Source organism: Python bivittatus, unplaced genomic scaffold (genome assembly GCF_059951505.1).
Source record: "Python bivittatus isolate LINGU-HERP-01145 unplaced genomic scaffold, Pbiv_v1 ctg000480_np1212, whole genome shotgun sequence".
NCBI lineage: Eukaryota > Metazoa > Chordata > Lepidosauria > Squamata > Pythonidae > Python > Python bivittatus.
In genome coordinates this window covers 106,288,132-106,303,000 of record NW_028277075.1, presented here as the reverse complement: position 1 = coordinate 106,303,000, position 14,869 = coordinate 106,288,132, and the positions used below count along the sequence as shown (strand labels likewise).

Sequence of the window (14,869 nt, the reverse complement as noted above, 5' to 3'; positions counted from 1 at the left end):
AGAAGGGCTAATATACTTGCAGGCAGCTTCATGGGGATAATTCTGTTGCTGGCAGGGTTTCTGTCACTCCAGCACACTGGACCCATACAAATGACCTTGAATTCCTCACAAGGAACAAGAATCAAGCTGTCTCTTTACTCCAGCTTCATCCTGGCACAGTTTTCTTTCCTTTCACTGGAACACCAAAAGGGAGGAGGGATTTCAAAGCTTAAACTGCTTTGGTGGCTATACAGTGTTTGTTCTGTAAGGAGTATTCTGGATTTTTGCCATTTGTACTTTTCCTTCATTCCTTCCTTCCTTCATTATCATGGCTTCTGAGTTGTCTCTAAAAACTTGGTAAGGATTATTTCTATATTTATATTTAATTTATATTTACATTTATTTACTGTACATAGTTTAATGTTTATCTGTAGTATCTATAATCTATAATCTCTTGCCTTTCTTTAGGACCATCAACATGCTCAGATTCAGGAATATTTTCTTTCTATAGTTTTCTATTAGGCCAGTAATAAATGACAGATATGTTTTGGCCTGTTGTATGTTGATTTTTGCATCATATGCTAACTGGGCTTCTGAATTGGTTTTCCTAACTGCATGTTGTGTTTGCTACTCCTGCAATAGTAGTGAGGGGAGGTTGCCCCTTCCATAGTCATCTTGTCAAAGCACTCCAGGTGCCTTGTGATGGTGATTCCCAGCTGAGCTGGCTTCGTTCACTCTTGGGTTTTCCAAGTGATGAGGAGTCAGCAGAGCTTTCTTGTTCACCCAAACAAAAAGGGAAGGGGGGTGAGCAGATCCTTTGTCAACCAAGACCTAATTCAGTTTGCCCTTGTCCTTTTCCAAGGACTTTGAGGAGGAAGAAGACAATTAAGATCTTGGAAGACTGAATGAGGATATCATAGCCTATATCTGATCCAGAGCTTGTCACTAATATACCTAAATGATGGTTTAACATTAACATCTACAGCAGCCGTGGTTCTCTTCTAGCTGTATGCCTATCTCTGTATGATAAAATAAGGCAGCAATTATGGTTTATATAAACTTGACTAAGGGATTCCTATTTCTTACGTGCAAACGTGTGCATGCTTACTCAGTGTAGGCCTGTGCACACAACCATATGCATGCTTACACAGAGCCAAAAAGAAGTCCTAGTGTTCCCAGTAGATTTTACTTTTAAGTATATAACAGCAGCCTTTGAATTAAGCCTTTCAATGCCTACACCTTTTGATTAATAAAAATGCATACAGAATGTCTTACCTGCTTTTTGATAACTGAAATAATATATGTTGCAGGAAACTGTATTGGACAGACCAAGGAACAGATAGTGGGATCCCAGCAAAGGTTGCCAGTGCAAACATGGATGGCTCAGATATCAGAACTCTCTTCACGGGTAATCTAGACCACATTGAGTTTATTACCATTGATATCAAGGAACAAAAGCTTTACTGGCCAGTCACAAGCACTGGAGTGGTATGTATCCAGATGTGTCCTTATGTATCTTCGTCTGCCAGAATTCTGCAGCTTAAATATAGAGAGGCTACATACATTAAAGCAGGAATGATCAGAAGATGGAAGGTTAGGGGAAAAAGTGGACCTCCTACACAGGTTCAGAATGTACTCAGTGGGGTTGCCAGAACTGAAAAGGCTGCAGGCAGGTTACTCTCAGCAGGTTACTCTCAGCAGGCTGTCTAAATAGTTTTTGAGTTTCTTCTGGTAGTTACCTTTTCTAGTCATTAAATGTTAAAACCAGACAAATCCAAATAGCTACTTCAGATTTCCTGTTTCTTTGTACAATTAAGCAGTATATACTTTCCCTTCCCATAACATTACCTAAAGAGGTGGGGAAAATAACTTCATCAAAAAGAACATGCATAAACAAGGAAGTAAAAACTGACCTTCACCCAGTGTGGCTTATAAGATTGTGCAAATTGTTTGAAAATGATACTTCAGAATGTGCAGGATCCCATATCCAGGACCTTTTCCCCAAATGGTTAAAGCAGTTGTATCTTTTCCCAGGCTCATGCAGCTACTTCAGGAGGTGCTGTATGTTCCAACTGACCTTTCAAAGGAATTGCATTACCCTAGTGCAGTGTTGTCCAAACTTGGCCACTTTAAGATGAGTGGACTTCAACTTCCAGAATTCCCCAGCCGGCTATGCTGGCTGGGGAATTCTGGGAGTTGAAGTCCACTCATCTTAAAGTGGCCAAGTTTGGACAACACTGCCCTAGTGCTAACTTGATCTGAACTGTTGCTTCCATTTATATTTACTAATCCTTTTAAGAAATGAGATGACACGTGAGTGAATTGGGAAAAAATGCTTAGTTTCTCAAGGGAGGCAAGAGAAAAGAGAAATAATTGTCAAAACCTGAGGTCCATCTTTAAGATATGAGTCTATGATCTGCATTCATAAAGCACCAAATTTGCTTTCATTTGTAGTATTCAATGTTGTTAATTTCCTAGATTGAACGAGGGAATGTGGATGGTACGAATCGGGTGACTTTGGTGGGTCACCTCTCTCACCCCTGGGGACTGGCTGTCTATGGTTCTTTTCTCTATTATACTGACCGGGATTATGAAGTCATTGAGCGGGTTGACAAGTCAACTGGAGCAAACAAAGTGGTGTTGAGAGACAACATTTCAAGACTAAAATGTCTCCGGGTGTATTACCGAGACAGTGAGTATATAGTTAGCCTTTGAAAGCTCTTTCACGAGCTCAGTATTTTGAGTGATTGTTTTGATCATGTATTTTACTTTAAGAAAATAAGTAGTATTATTAAAAAAATCAAGAGGCAGCAATTTCACTTCATGTTTTAGGAATCTAGCATGGAAAAGAGTAACATCTCTGCATTGGGGCCTGAGTAGCCATGATTTCATGTGTGTTTATTTCTTAAATAAACCTTTATCCTCACAAATCAGCTTACTCATGGCACTTTATAATTAAGGCGGGGGGGGGGGGAAACACACTTATAAAATGCAGTGTTCAGAATAACATATTTACAGTAAAAATTTAACTGAAAACATAACCACATCAAACCACACTCCGTCAACCCACTAAACCCTAGCAGATAAACTACGTCAGTCTTTAAAAATGGGGAGGAACATTCCAGATGGATCTGCCTGGGAGAAAAAAAATCTATAAGCCCTAGAATATATTTTGCTAAGTTGCTCCTGGATCTCTTTACAGGTGGTCCTTGCTTACCGATGGTAATTGGGACCTGGAACTCCATCGCTAAGCAATGCAATCATAAGGCTCAATGTCATGTGACTGTGCCAACTTATGATGGTAGTTCCAGCAGTCCCAGTTATTGTTGTTAGGCAAATCCTACGCGGTTGCAGTGTCCCGTGGTCACATGATGGCCATTTGCGACCTCCTGCTGGCTTCCCCATTGATTTTGCTTGCTGGAAGCTGGGAGTGAAGGTCACAAATGGCAATCATGTGACCGAGGGACACTGTGACATTGCAATTGCAAGCCAGTTGCCAAGTGCCGGAATCATGATCATGTGACTGTGGGGACACCACAACAGCTGCAACTACAAGGACCTGTCGTAAGTCCCCTTCATGCAGTGCCTGTCGAAAATGTATTAATTGGTAATGTGCATCTTCATATCAGTTTTTCTAGCCACCAGTAGTTTGTGCCAGTATTTTATTTATTTATTGTACCAGGTGAGGACTTTCTCCTTTATAAAAATGCCTTTTCACTTGTGACACTTTCATCTCTCCCTTCTTCAGATTCTGCTGGTACCTCGAATGGCTGCAGCAACAACATTGGGATTTGTCAGCATCTCTGTCTGCCCTTGCCTGGGGGTCTCTTCTCTTGTGCCTGCTCTACTGGCTTTCAGCTCAATCCTGATAATAGGACCTGCTCTCCATACAGTTCCTTTGTTGTTGTTTCCATGCTGTCTGCAATTAAAGGATTTAGCTTAGAGACATCTGACCACTCTGAAGCAATGGTGCCCTTGGCCGGAAGAGGTGGGTAAACTTTAGAGGAGACAAGTGCAATCTCTTAACTTTCTGTCATAATCTACCTCTTGGAGAGGGGTCATTTATCGCATATAGCTTGTAAAATGTGTATGTGTATTTTTGAATAAGGTTGGAACTCTAGTAGCTCAAAAAAACAAAGCAGAAATATTTAAATCTAGGCAAAAATCATTTTGACTAAGAACGTTAGATAGGAATCCACAAAGGGGTAGGACCTAGTGACCAAAGAGCAAACATTGGCTTTCCACAAGGCATTGGGGTCAGTGATAAAGGCATAGGAGCACAACAGAGGAACCCCATGACCATTTAATCTCTGGCATTTCAAGGTAAGTTTGATAAAACATTTACCTGAAACACTGAAGAGCAGCTACTGGTTTGTGTTGGTATGACTGAGTAGGAATTCTTTGGTATTTATTCCTGATAGCCAGGGAGACTGGGATGGAACTTCTCAGCTTCTGGGCAACAGAAGGAGTAGTGAGTATGAGCCTAGCAACTGTGGCCACAGGAGAAATCTGAAAGAGAATGTCAAGGGAAGTCTTGTAAGAACAGCTGCTTGGCTTAGAGCTTATATAAGAAATGGAGGCTCTGTCTTGATAAAAAGTACTACAAGCTACTCCTCCCCATGAAGAGCCCCTTATGACTAGTCAGGCAACTACCACAACCCCTGAAGTTCCTGCCTGGGTCCTCACTTTTTCTGCTTGGGTGCAGTAATCCATTAAGGGGGATCTACAATCTGATCAGAAATTCAGATGCATCCTGTGTTTCTATTATCATTTTCCCAGCATTGCAGAAAGATTGGGTTCTTCAGGGCTCCTGGCATAGCAGAAATTCACATTTGCCTGCTCTTTTTCCAAGATGGCTTTCTGGTTCAGGATCTGGATATGATATATCAACCAAATATTAGCTGACAGAAACATACGATCCTGTTGAAACCAGGCATTTGCTTTAATTAAGTTACATATCAGATTTCTTGTCCACTGAATTCAGTTGTAGCTGAAAATTAAGCTAACCAAAAGCCATGCATATGTTTAGATCATTTTTTTTTTTCTGTTTTGTAGACCTCAGTCCAGGTGAGGACATGTATCAGTCAACTAACATCAGCTAGGAAAGGAAAACCCTAGACAGAGATTGCTAGTTCTCTTTACAGTTCTGTCTCTGTTCATGTACCATATCCTTAATTGGAGGTCCCCCTATACTCAAAAGTTAGTTTACGCATACATGGATCACACAGTTTCTCATTGCTTACTTGAGATAATGAACAGCTCAACATAGGAACTGACTCCATTGAAAGCTATGATGCTTAAGACAAGCCTTTTCTGTGATTCAGTACCTGTGAAAGCACATCTGTAGGCATCAAAGTGATGAATACACTTGTAGAACTGGTCTTCATCGGTCTTAAATCCCAATAGAATCAGTCTCATCAAAGCCCTGAAATCATAAAAATATTAAATGTCTTTTCTGAACATTTGAACACTTTAAAAAAGAGAAACAATTAAGCTAGTGAAATTGTTTTTTCAAATGGATCATCCAATTCCTAACAGATGAAGAAAAAAAAAAGACTAATAGTGCAATCCTTTAAGTGTCTGCTTAGAAGTAAAGTCTTTATTTTCAGGTGAATCAACATTGGATTGTAGAATAAAGGGATTTCACTTTCCAGTCCAAGTTGAAAAATGGTTCCTAGTCATGAAGAAATATTATTATTTTAGGTACTGACATAAGTGAGGGGGGTTACTTTTAGCCAATATTGTAAAGCCAGAGTGGGCAATATTTTTGCAACTGCGGGCTGATTTTTTTGGGATGGTCAGTTGAAAGCCACTGAGCTGTAACAGTGAGTTACGGTGTGATTAGACAGGAGGGACTGGAAGTGGCCCATTTTTAATGTTGGGGTCTGTGTGCGTGTATGTTTCCTGTTAGTAAACGGAACATGAATTATCACATTTCTATCCTTTCAGTTCTCACCCCAAATCAAGGGACTAATGATTTCATGTTAAATTTTAGCAAAGTTTTGAAGGTTTCTAATGGTTGCTGAGCAAAGGGTTGGGGCTTGATTCAAGTCCTACCACCATATATGTCTATTAGAAAGCTAAAATTAAAAATAAGCAACGTGCTTCCTTAATCCTAATGTTCCAGGGAGAAATGCGCTGCACGTGGATGTTCACATGCCTTCAGGTTTCATTTTCTGGTGTGACTTCAGCAGCCGAATTCGATCCCAGAATGCGATTCGCAAAATCAAACCAGATGGCTCCAATTTTAGAAATGTTATCACAAACGGGATAGGATTCAATGGAATTCGTGGCATTGCTATTGACTGGGTAGCAGGTCAGTACTATTCCAGGATTTAAAAAATGGTTGGTGGGATTTGCCTTTCAAAAATCCTTAAACTGAAGTTCATGGGATATTAAGAACATCTGCTTACTATGAGTTAAATTTCACTGAGATCAATAGTATTTATCTCCCAGACACCAGATGGAGGTTATGGATAGTATCTCAGCCTTAATATACAATAATTCAACCAAATTATATGTAAGAACATGATGGTACAGAATAGCTGTCTCAGTTCTGTTGACCTTCTAGAGGATCTCCTTCTTCCAGCTAGGATAAGACAGTGGGGAAATTGTTTCATCATGGTTGAGGAAGTATGTAAAGTTTAGCCATGCAAATCAAACTTAGCAAACCGCTTCAATCCATATTTATGGTTAATGCTTAAGCATGGTTTAGACATTTAGATATTATATTTGTAATTAAGTCAATTTAAAATTTAATTATATCTGCATAGGACCTAAATTGCAGGATTTTTCTTAAAGTTCCTGTCTTTATTGATACATGTTATTTTATATAAAACTATACTAGGCTCTGAAGCTTATACATAGTAAGAGAATTCAGTGTTTCTCATTTTATTTGACTTTACACAGGAAACCTCTATTTTACCAATGCATTCTTGACTGAAACATTTATAGAAGTTCTGCGTTTAAATACTTCTTATCGACGAGTGCTACTTAAAACCACTGTGGATATGCCAAGACATATAGTAGTAGATCCCAAGAACAGATATCTCTTCTGGGCAGACTATGGGCAAGATCCCAAAATAGAACGTGCATTTCTTGACTGCAGCAACAGGACCGTGTTAGTGTCTGAAGGGATCGTCACACCACGTGGCTTAGCGGTCGATCACAACACTGGTTACATTTATTGGGTGGACGATTCTTTAGACATGATTGCAAGAATTTCTCGTGATGGTGGCGAGCCTGAAATTGTCCGCTACGGGAGCCGTTACCCAACACCGTACGGCCTTACTATTTTTGAAGACTCTATAATTTGGGTGGATAGGAACTTGAAAAAAATCTTTCAAGCCAGTAAAGAGCCAGGAAATACTGAGCAGCCAACCGTTATAAGAGACAACATTGATTGGTTGAGAGATGTAACTGTTTACAATAGCCATTACCAGTCACAGGCACCTGCTGATGTCAACTACAATCCATGCCTAGAGAATAATGGAGGCTGCTTCCATCTGTGTTTTGCACTTCCTGACCTGCAGACACCAAAGTGTGGGTGTGCATTTGGACTGCTGGGAAGTGATGGCAAGAGATGTTCCATTTCAACAGATAACTACTTGATTTTTGCTTTGGAGAATGCCCTTAGAAGCATGCACCTGGATCCTGAAAATCATAGCCCTCCATTCCGTACAATGACAGTATTGAGGACTGCAGTAGCTCTGGACTATGACAGTGCAAATGGTTTAATATATTTTACTCAAAGTTCTCTGGCAGGCCCAGGAAAGATCAGCTATATCAATATCTACTCTGGAACTGGAAGTAGTAACCCTACAGTAGTAGCATCAGGTAAATATTAGAATTCAGAACTCAGCTAGGGTACCTTATAGGCTAGTCTTTTATGTGAGTGTCCAGCATATAAGTTTACTAAAAACATAGAACAGAATATTCGATGCTTACTCAGAAGAAAATCCAAAGGGTATATCAGATTGCAACCTGCTTGTTGGAACATATTTTTGCAAATATTATTGAAAGTAATATTACCAGGAAGGAAAATTCACTGAATTTAATAATAATTATTCTGTTCAGCTGTAATCCTAAGCATGTTTTTTGGATGAAAATACCAGGAGATTTATTTCTGAGTAAATGCCATTGAAATTAAAATTTTATATCATACTTCTAGGCCATTCTAATTCATTCTATGACAAATTAATGTTTTATTGCCTTTTGTTGAAATTTTAAACCTTTCTTCAGCCAGGACATTACCTCAAAATGAGTTAAGAATTGTGTAAAAATACCACAATCCTAAATACATTTGCATGGAATTAGGTCACTGCAGTTTCAGGCAAATGAGCTTTCTGCTAGGCACAATGTTTTGAACTGCATTGCTTATTTGAGATTTGGTAATAGTAATATATAGCCACTATTCTTCAGTTTACTTCTGATACTCTTTTTAAAAATGAAGTTTGCAAGGGCAGTACCAGTTAAAATACCAGAAGTACAAGCTCTTAAGAAGTCTGCTTCGTCTTAATCCAGTGGCACAGGTTCTTCCCCTTTTGCTATGCGATGAAAACCTTCGTGTTTGATTCAATACGTGTAGATTCCCATTGATAATAGTTGGAACTAGAGAAGAAGAGGTATTTTGAAATGTTTTGATGTCTAGGATGATTTTCATGCTCAGATCTTTTTTTGTTCTACGTTGTCTTGTTTGATGGGTCTTAAGATTTGGGAGCTCCAGATGGCATTGCCTTTGATTGGATCAACAACAGACTTTATTATAGTGACTATCTCAATCAGACCATCAGTTCAATGGCTGTGGATGGATCTAATCGTTCAGTAGTGGCTCGGGTCCCACGGCCAAGGGCCATTGTCTTGGATCCTTGCCACGGGTAAGTTGCACATTCTGCATAATGAAACATGTGGTATCTGTTTCCACTACAGCTTTTCTCTTTAACTTGAACTTCCCAACCATAATAGGGCAATTAATAATTAATGAATAATAAATGTTCCAATTAGTAACTAGAAATACCCAATTATTCCTTGTGTGCATGTACAGATTCTTTTTTTGAGAATACATTCCTGTGCAGAACGTTCTCAGAGCCTTTATTTGTTGGAGGGCATCCTTCCTTTTCCCATGGAGCTAGCTAGGTCTGTCTAGCCTCCAAAGGGCAGGGCAGAATATAGCTGGGCCATAGCAAAACAGCTTGCATGGTGTGGAGGGGCTGGGTAGTATTCTCATCTTGCCTCCATGACTTCTGAGAAAAGGCCCACTATTGTAACCTAGGCTTCTTTCTCAATGGGAGATATTGGGCATCACATGGCTCAGTGGGAGATATTGTGCTGTTTGTCACCACAGTGAAAATGGTTGAAGGTTGAACAATTTACAAACAGAATTTCTTGCAGCAAAATGAATAGTAGTAGTTCTTCAGCAGCATTCCCAGCCTCTAGTTCTATGGAATGGTTGCTCCCATGGAACAGGAGGACATACAGTTATCTGGCTGCCCATAGGAATTTCTGAAGCTTTCTCTTCCAGTTGCCCGGTGCTTTCCTTTAAAGAAGGATCTTCCTCTGATCAGCATATTTTGGAATAAGATAGTCGCAGTCGTAATTTGTACTACTGTAACTTTTTTTCACAGTAAGTTATCCCTACGAAGTAGACCAAACTAAGAAACCAATGCCATATAGGTCAGGACTACTTTTATTGGCACAACTATAGTAACAGAATCTTGCAAGTCTGAATGTACTTTCCTCCTCCCTCACTTTATCTTTGTGTGAACTAAGGAAGGGTCAGTCTGAGACATTTTCTCAAATTAATTTCTTGGAATGGACACAAGCCCCACTTATCTGACCATTGACTTGGTAGTGGCTCTTCCTCTTGTCCTTCAAGGCCATTCTCTATGCCCTCTACACAATGGCAAAGATAAGGGTCTTCATGAAGGTCCCTTTTCCAGCTAACTACACCTTAAGGAGAGTCAAAGAGGAAAAAAATAGAGCAGGAAGTAGCAGGAAGATGAGATTGTGGTGGAGACAACAGCAGCTGGGCAGCACAGATGGTTTGACTCAGGGGCCAAAATGTCAACTCACCAATATTTTCCAAATTAACCATATTATGTTTTTTTTGTTAACTGCACATCCTAGTTTGTCATTCAGTGAGGAAAACTAAAATGCAGGGAATTTCAGACTTCACCATGTGTTGGTGAGTGTGAATCAGAGAACTGAACCACCATGTGTTAATTTCAGACATCCAATCTTTAACAGGCTTTGCATAATGCACAGTGTGATTTTTTTTTCAGTGTTGTAAAACAGTCATTTCTTTGTAGCTTGAATGTAATTTAATTTGGGGCAAAGGTGTGAGTATCTTTGGCTGTTGATGTCAGTGGGTGGCCAGTTGTGAACCCCTACCCTAGATTTACCTCCTGTTACAGCATGATTTGGAATCAGGCCATGTATCTCCTCAGCTAAGTCTGAAAGGTGCGATATTCTGTCCACTTTTCCCTAAATACTGCTTAAGGGAAAAGCTATAGTGCAGTTCATCCAGTCAAGGCACTGGAGAAGCCCTTCATTCTTCCTATGTTTATGAAGTGGATTTCTCCGACTTAAGAAGCTTTTGTTAATTGTGTTATCATTAGGTACATGTACTGGACTGATTGGAGCTCCAGTGCGAAGATAGAGCGAGCAACACTTGGAGGAAACTTCAGGAGTGCGATTGTAAGCACCAACTTAGTATGGCCAAATGGTCTTACGCTGGACTACGAGGAACAGCGAATTTATTGGGCTGATGCAAATTTGTATGTATTTGCTTACTCTGTTTCATTTGCTTACTGTTAAGCATTTTCATCCAATGCACACGTGATCTTTCTGTAATATATAATCATACAACAAAGTTGAAAAATCCATTCTAAATAAATATTAATGATTGAAAACAGGAGAAGATGCCTTTTGGTGACCATGGACCATAATGGATGGGGCAGTGACACAAAGTGATTGGCCCTGTTGTCATTTGCACTGAAAAGGCTGGGCTTCTCCCCCCTAGATTTTATTGAGGGAGATGAGGACTTCCTTTAATTTTTTTACAGAATTTAGCAGATCTTAGGGTTTAAATTTTCATATGTTTCCCACCTTAAAGCAATGAGATGCCATGGAACTAATTTTCAGCCACTGTGGAATGGCTAGAGAAGAGTCTAGGGGCTGTAGAAAAGGGACTTGGGATTCACATAACGACCTGGTGCTGTAGGTTGTTCACCTGGATGTAAGAAATAATATTAAATAATGTGAATGTTCAGGGTACAAGAGAGTCTCGAAATCAATGACAAAATGACAGATGTACAATATTTTCTCTGTGGCATTTAAGAAATGTTGGAAGCTTGTGTTTTGTGTTCAAATGCTGATGTTTCCTACTTGCTTTAGACAGAAGATTGAACGAAGCTCCCTATCAGGTGCAAATCGTGAGGTTGTCATTAGCACTGCCCTATATCCATTTGCGATGACCTTGTTTGATCAACACATTTACTGGACAGACTGGAATACCCGAAGTGTTTATCGAGCCAACAAATATGACGGGTCAGATCAAATTGTGATGGTAGCAAACCTGCCATACAGACCAATGGATATTCATGTTTGGGCCAAAAGCAAGCAACAGCAGTGCACCAACCCTTGCAACCAATTTAACGGTGGTTGTAGTCACATCTGTGTGCCAGGTAAAATGTTGTGCAACAGGGAATAATGAATTGAATGACATTCAGTTGTGATAGAAGGATGGATATGAGCAAAATATTTGATCAGCTGAATTATTTATTCTTTTAAATGCTTGCACATTAGGAAACCAAGACACAGTTCCTCAGCTCTGTAGCATATATACACCAGTCCAGATAGTTCAGCCTTTATAAAAGTAACAATTTCTGAGATTGAAATATGAAACTAAGTTGATTGCCCCTTTGGGCCATCCAGCCCAATATAGTTTACTCTGACTGGCAGCAACTCACTTGCCACTTGATTCTTCTGACTGGAGATGTCAAGGATTCAACCTAGGGGGCTTCTGCATGTGAAGCATGTCCTCTGCCATATAATTATATCTAAATTACACTGCCGGACCATTCAGTATTCACCAGTGCTGCAGGAACTGGGCAAAACAGTCATATGGTATGCAAGCCCATGGTGACTTGCTCTGTTTGTCACTGGGCTTGGGTTTTAGAGGCATCTATTGATTAATGGGAAAGAACCATAGTCTAGGTACACAGAAGATTAATTGAGTTACTGATGTTTCACATATTTAAATAAATGCCAGTGTTGGTGGACAACCAAAAAAAGTCTTGATTACTGTCTGAAATATTTTTAATACTGTATTCTTTTCTTCTCTATCACCACCATCCTAGTTATTACAATATTGCTACTTCTTCCTTTAAAAACACATAACATCAGCACAAACTATGTTTCTTGTTTTAACTTTAGGAGCTTTTTACATTTTGGAGGGGAAATTGCTGTTTTGTTATGTTTTGAAATCAATAATTAAGTTCCCGCTGATGCAAAATACGGAAGAATACAATAGCCATCTTCAGTCATGTGCTAGATGTTGTCAGATTCATTTTATAAGTTGATCTCAGTGATAATAGTTGTAGTTCTGAGAACTCTTTTCTTCAACAGCCCCATTTACAAATAGAGCTCATTCAGATGACATAAAAAGAGATTCCCGTAGAGAATATTGTTTAAAGTATTAGGTGTTGTGACATTTTGATAATCCTCGATAAATTTCTTGGAAGATTTAGGATTAATATGGGGGTGGGGAGGTTTTATCTAAAGATATTATTAACCCATTCTTCTTTTGTGGTTGATGCAATTAAATATAGGCCCAGGTGGTGCAGAGTGTCAATGCCCTGCTGAAGGACGCTGGTATTTAGCCAATAACAACAAGCATTGTATTGTGGACAACGGTACCAGGTGTGGAAGTAGCCACTTCACTTGTCTTAATGGCCGCTGTATCTCTGAACGCTGGAAGTGTGACAATGATGATGACTGTAGGGATGGCAGCGATGAATTGGAAAGTGTGTGTGGTAAGCACTTCCACTGTTGAAATAGAAGCTGTTGCCCAATTGCCATTGTTTTTAGGGAAGCCATTTTGAAAAAAGATAGTATCTGTTTGGTTAGGAGTCCAATGGCTTGTTGACTGTACAAAGCAGAATTAGTTCAAGATTTCATTACTTTCATAAAAAAAATGAATGGTTCAAATTCTTCCTTGGATTAATGCAAGGGAGAGGGTAGGAATGTTAAAAACCGCTGACTTTTTAAAGATATTTGTACTCTTGACTTTGTAAAGAGTATTTCTGATAGTGTTTCTGTTTTCTTAGATTATAATTATGCTGCAAATATAGTACTGTATCTTATCTTATACACATGTATGGAGTGAACAGTTTACCAAGGTTTACAGGATTGTTAACAGGGGAGGAGGAATCTGTGTGCAGAATCATGCCCAAAAGATGGGCAAGGATACATCAGAGGACTTTGTTCCTTTCTATTAACATTCATTGAAAATACTGGAGCAGACCCTTTTTTCTTTTTCTTTCTTTATCTGTACTGTTTTTAGCATTTTTTCTTTTTTCTTTTTCTATTTTCTCTTTATATACTCTGTCTTTTAATTATGTAAAAACTCTCAATAAAAATAAAATACTAGAGCAGACTCAGAATGTGAAGGAAGGTCATGTTTTCCACTGACTTTGTAAGGATCACACTCTCTGATCAGGCCTTTATGGCAAGCTTTGCTTTCTTCCATTTTAACTTGTTTCCAATTCACTACATTCATTTTCATGAATGACAATGATACATTTATAGGGATTTGTAAGCCCCCAGCACTGTCATCCATTTGGACACTAAAATAAAATTTTATCTTCCATTTGTCTGATTCAGAATGTGTATTTTATTTTTACATGCAGTCCATTTTGCAGCTGTATTTGTCTTGGCAGGTAAAAACAATCCAGTACTGTATTTCTTTGATGTATTTCTCAAGGCTCTTTGAGTTGCTTCTGTCAATGATATTTCTTTGTCGCATTCCTTTCCTTCAGCTTTTCATACCTGTCAGCCAACAGCTTTCACCTGTGGCAATGGGCGATGTGTACGCTACTCTTATCGTTGTGATCACTACAATGACTGTGGAGACAACAGTGATGAGGTGGGATGCTTGTTCCGAACTTGTGACCCTCAGACAGAATTTACTTGCAATAATGGAAGGTGTATCTCTCTTGCATCCGTCTGCAATGGTGTAAACAACTGTTACGATAATGGCACTTCAGATGAGAGAAATTGCCGTAAGTTGATTAAAACTATGTATTGTCCCTTAGGCTCTGATTCTCCACACAACCAAAAAGTAAACTTTGCTGAAAAGGAAAAAGGAAGTGGTTGCTTCACAGAAGCCATCTGATTTGTTTGGATTTATGCTTACAGGAGTCCTGAAAACTAATTGGATATTCTTTGACTGTGTATTGCCTGTGAGAATGTTCTCATCAGTTTGTACAGTTAAGGATATTTGCTTCAAAGAGTGGGGACTGAATTATAGAATATATCTTTAGGGTATTATTTGATAATTACCCCAAGTGATTCCATTGACATTAACAGGAAACTCAGCATCCCTTGTAATGAAATTACTAATATATCCAAATGGTCTAGTTCATACATTCTGATAAGCATGAATGCTGAAGAATCCTGAGAAGGATTACATAGATCAACCGGTATGCTGATTCCTTTTTTTATCTGTCCCCACTTGACTCTTCCTGCCATTGTAAGGAGTGAAAGAAGCTAAGAAGCCTATTGTTATATGACTTGCTTGTTGTTTTTCTAAGAAGCCATAATCTGAAGCCAAAAACATACCAAATTTATGGGAGGCTTGGTAGGAGAGGAACAAGTCAGGGAATCTAGT

At 39.1% G+C, this 14,869-nt stretch overlaps 1 protein-coding gene across 1 annotated transcript in view; it reads left to right on the top strand.

Annotated features, from left to right (window-relative positions):
- The window catches only part of LRP2 (LDL receptor related protein 2), a 152,164-nt gene that overhangs the window by 85,183 nt on the left and 52,112 nt on the right, over positions 1-14,869 (top strand). The window contains exons 35-44 of the mRNA XM_025174591.2: positions 1,290-1,467; positions 2,458-2,671; positions 3,728-3,967; positions 6,107-6,295; positions 6,889-7,815; positions 8,690-8,855; positions 10,596-10,754; positions 11,374-11,663; positions 12,810-13,013; positions 14,019-14,261. Of these exons, the coding sequence (XP_025030359.2) occupies positions 1,290-1,467; positions 2,458-2,671; positions 3,728-3,967; positions 6,107-6,295; positions 6,889-7,815; positions 8,690-8,855; positions 10,596-10,754; positions 11,374-11,663; positions 12,810-13,013; positions 14,019-14,261 (2,810 nt within the window). The remainder of the gene's footprint in view (positions 1-1,289; positions 1,468-2,457; positions 2,672-3,727; positions 3,968-6,106; positions 6,296-6,888; positions 7,816-8,689; positions 8,856-10,595; positions 10,755-11,373; positions 11,664-12,809; positions 13,014-14,018; positions 14,262-14,869) is intronic.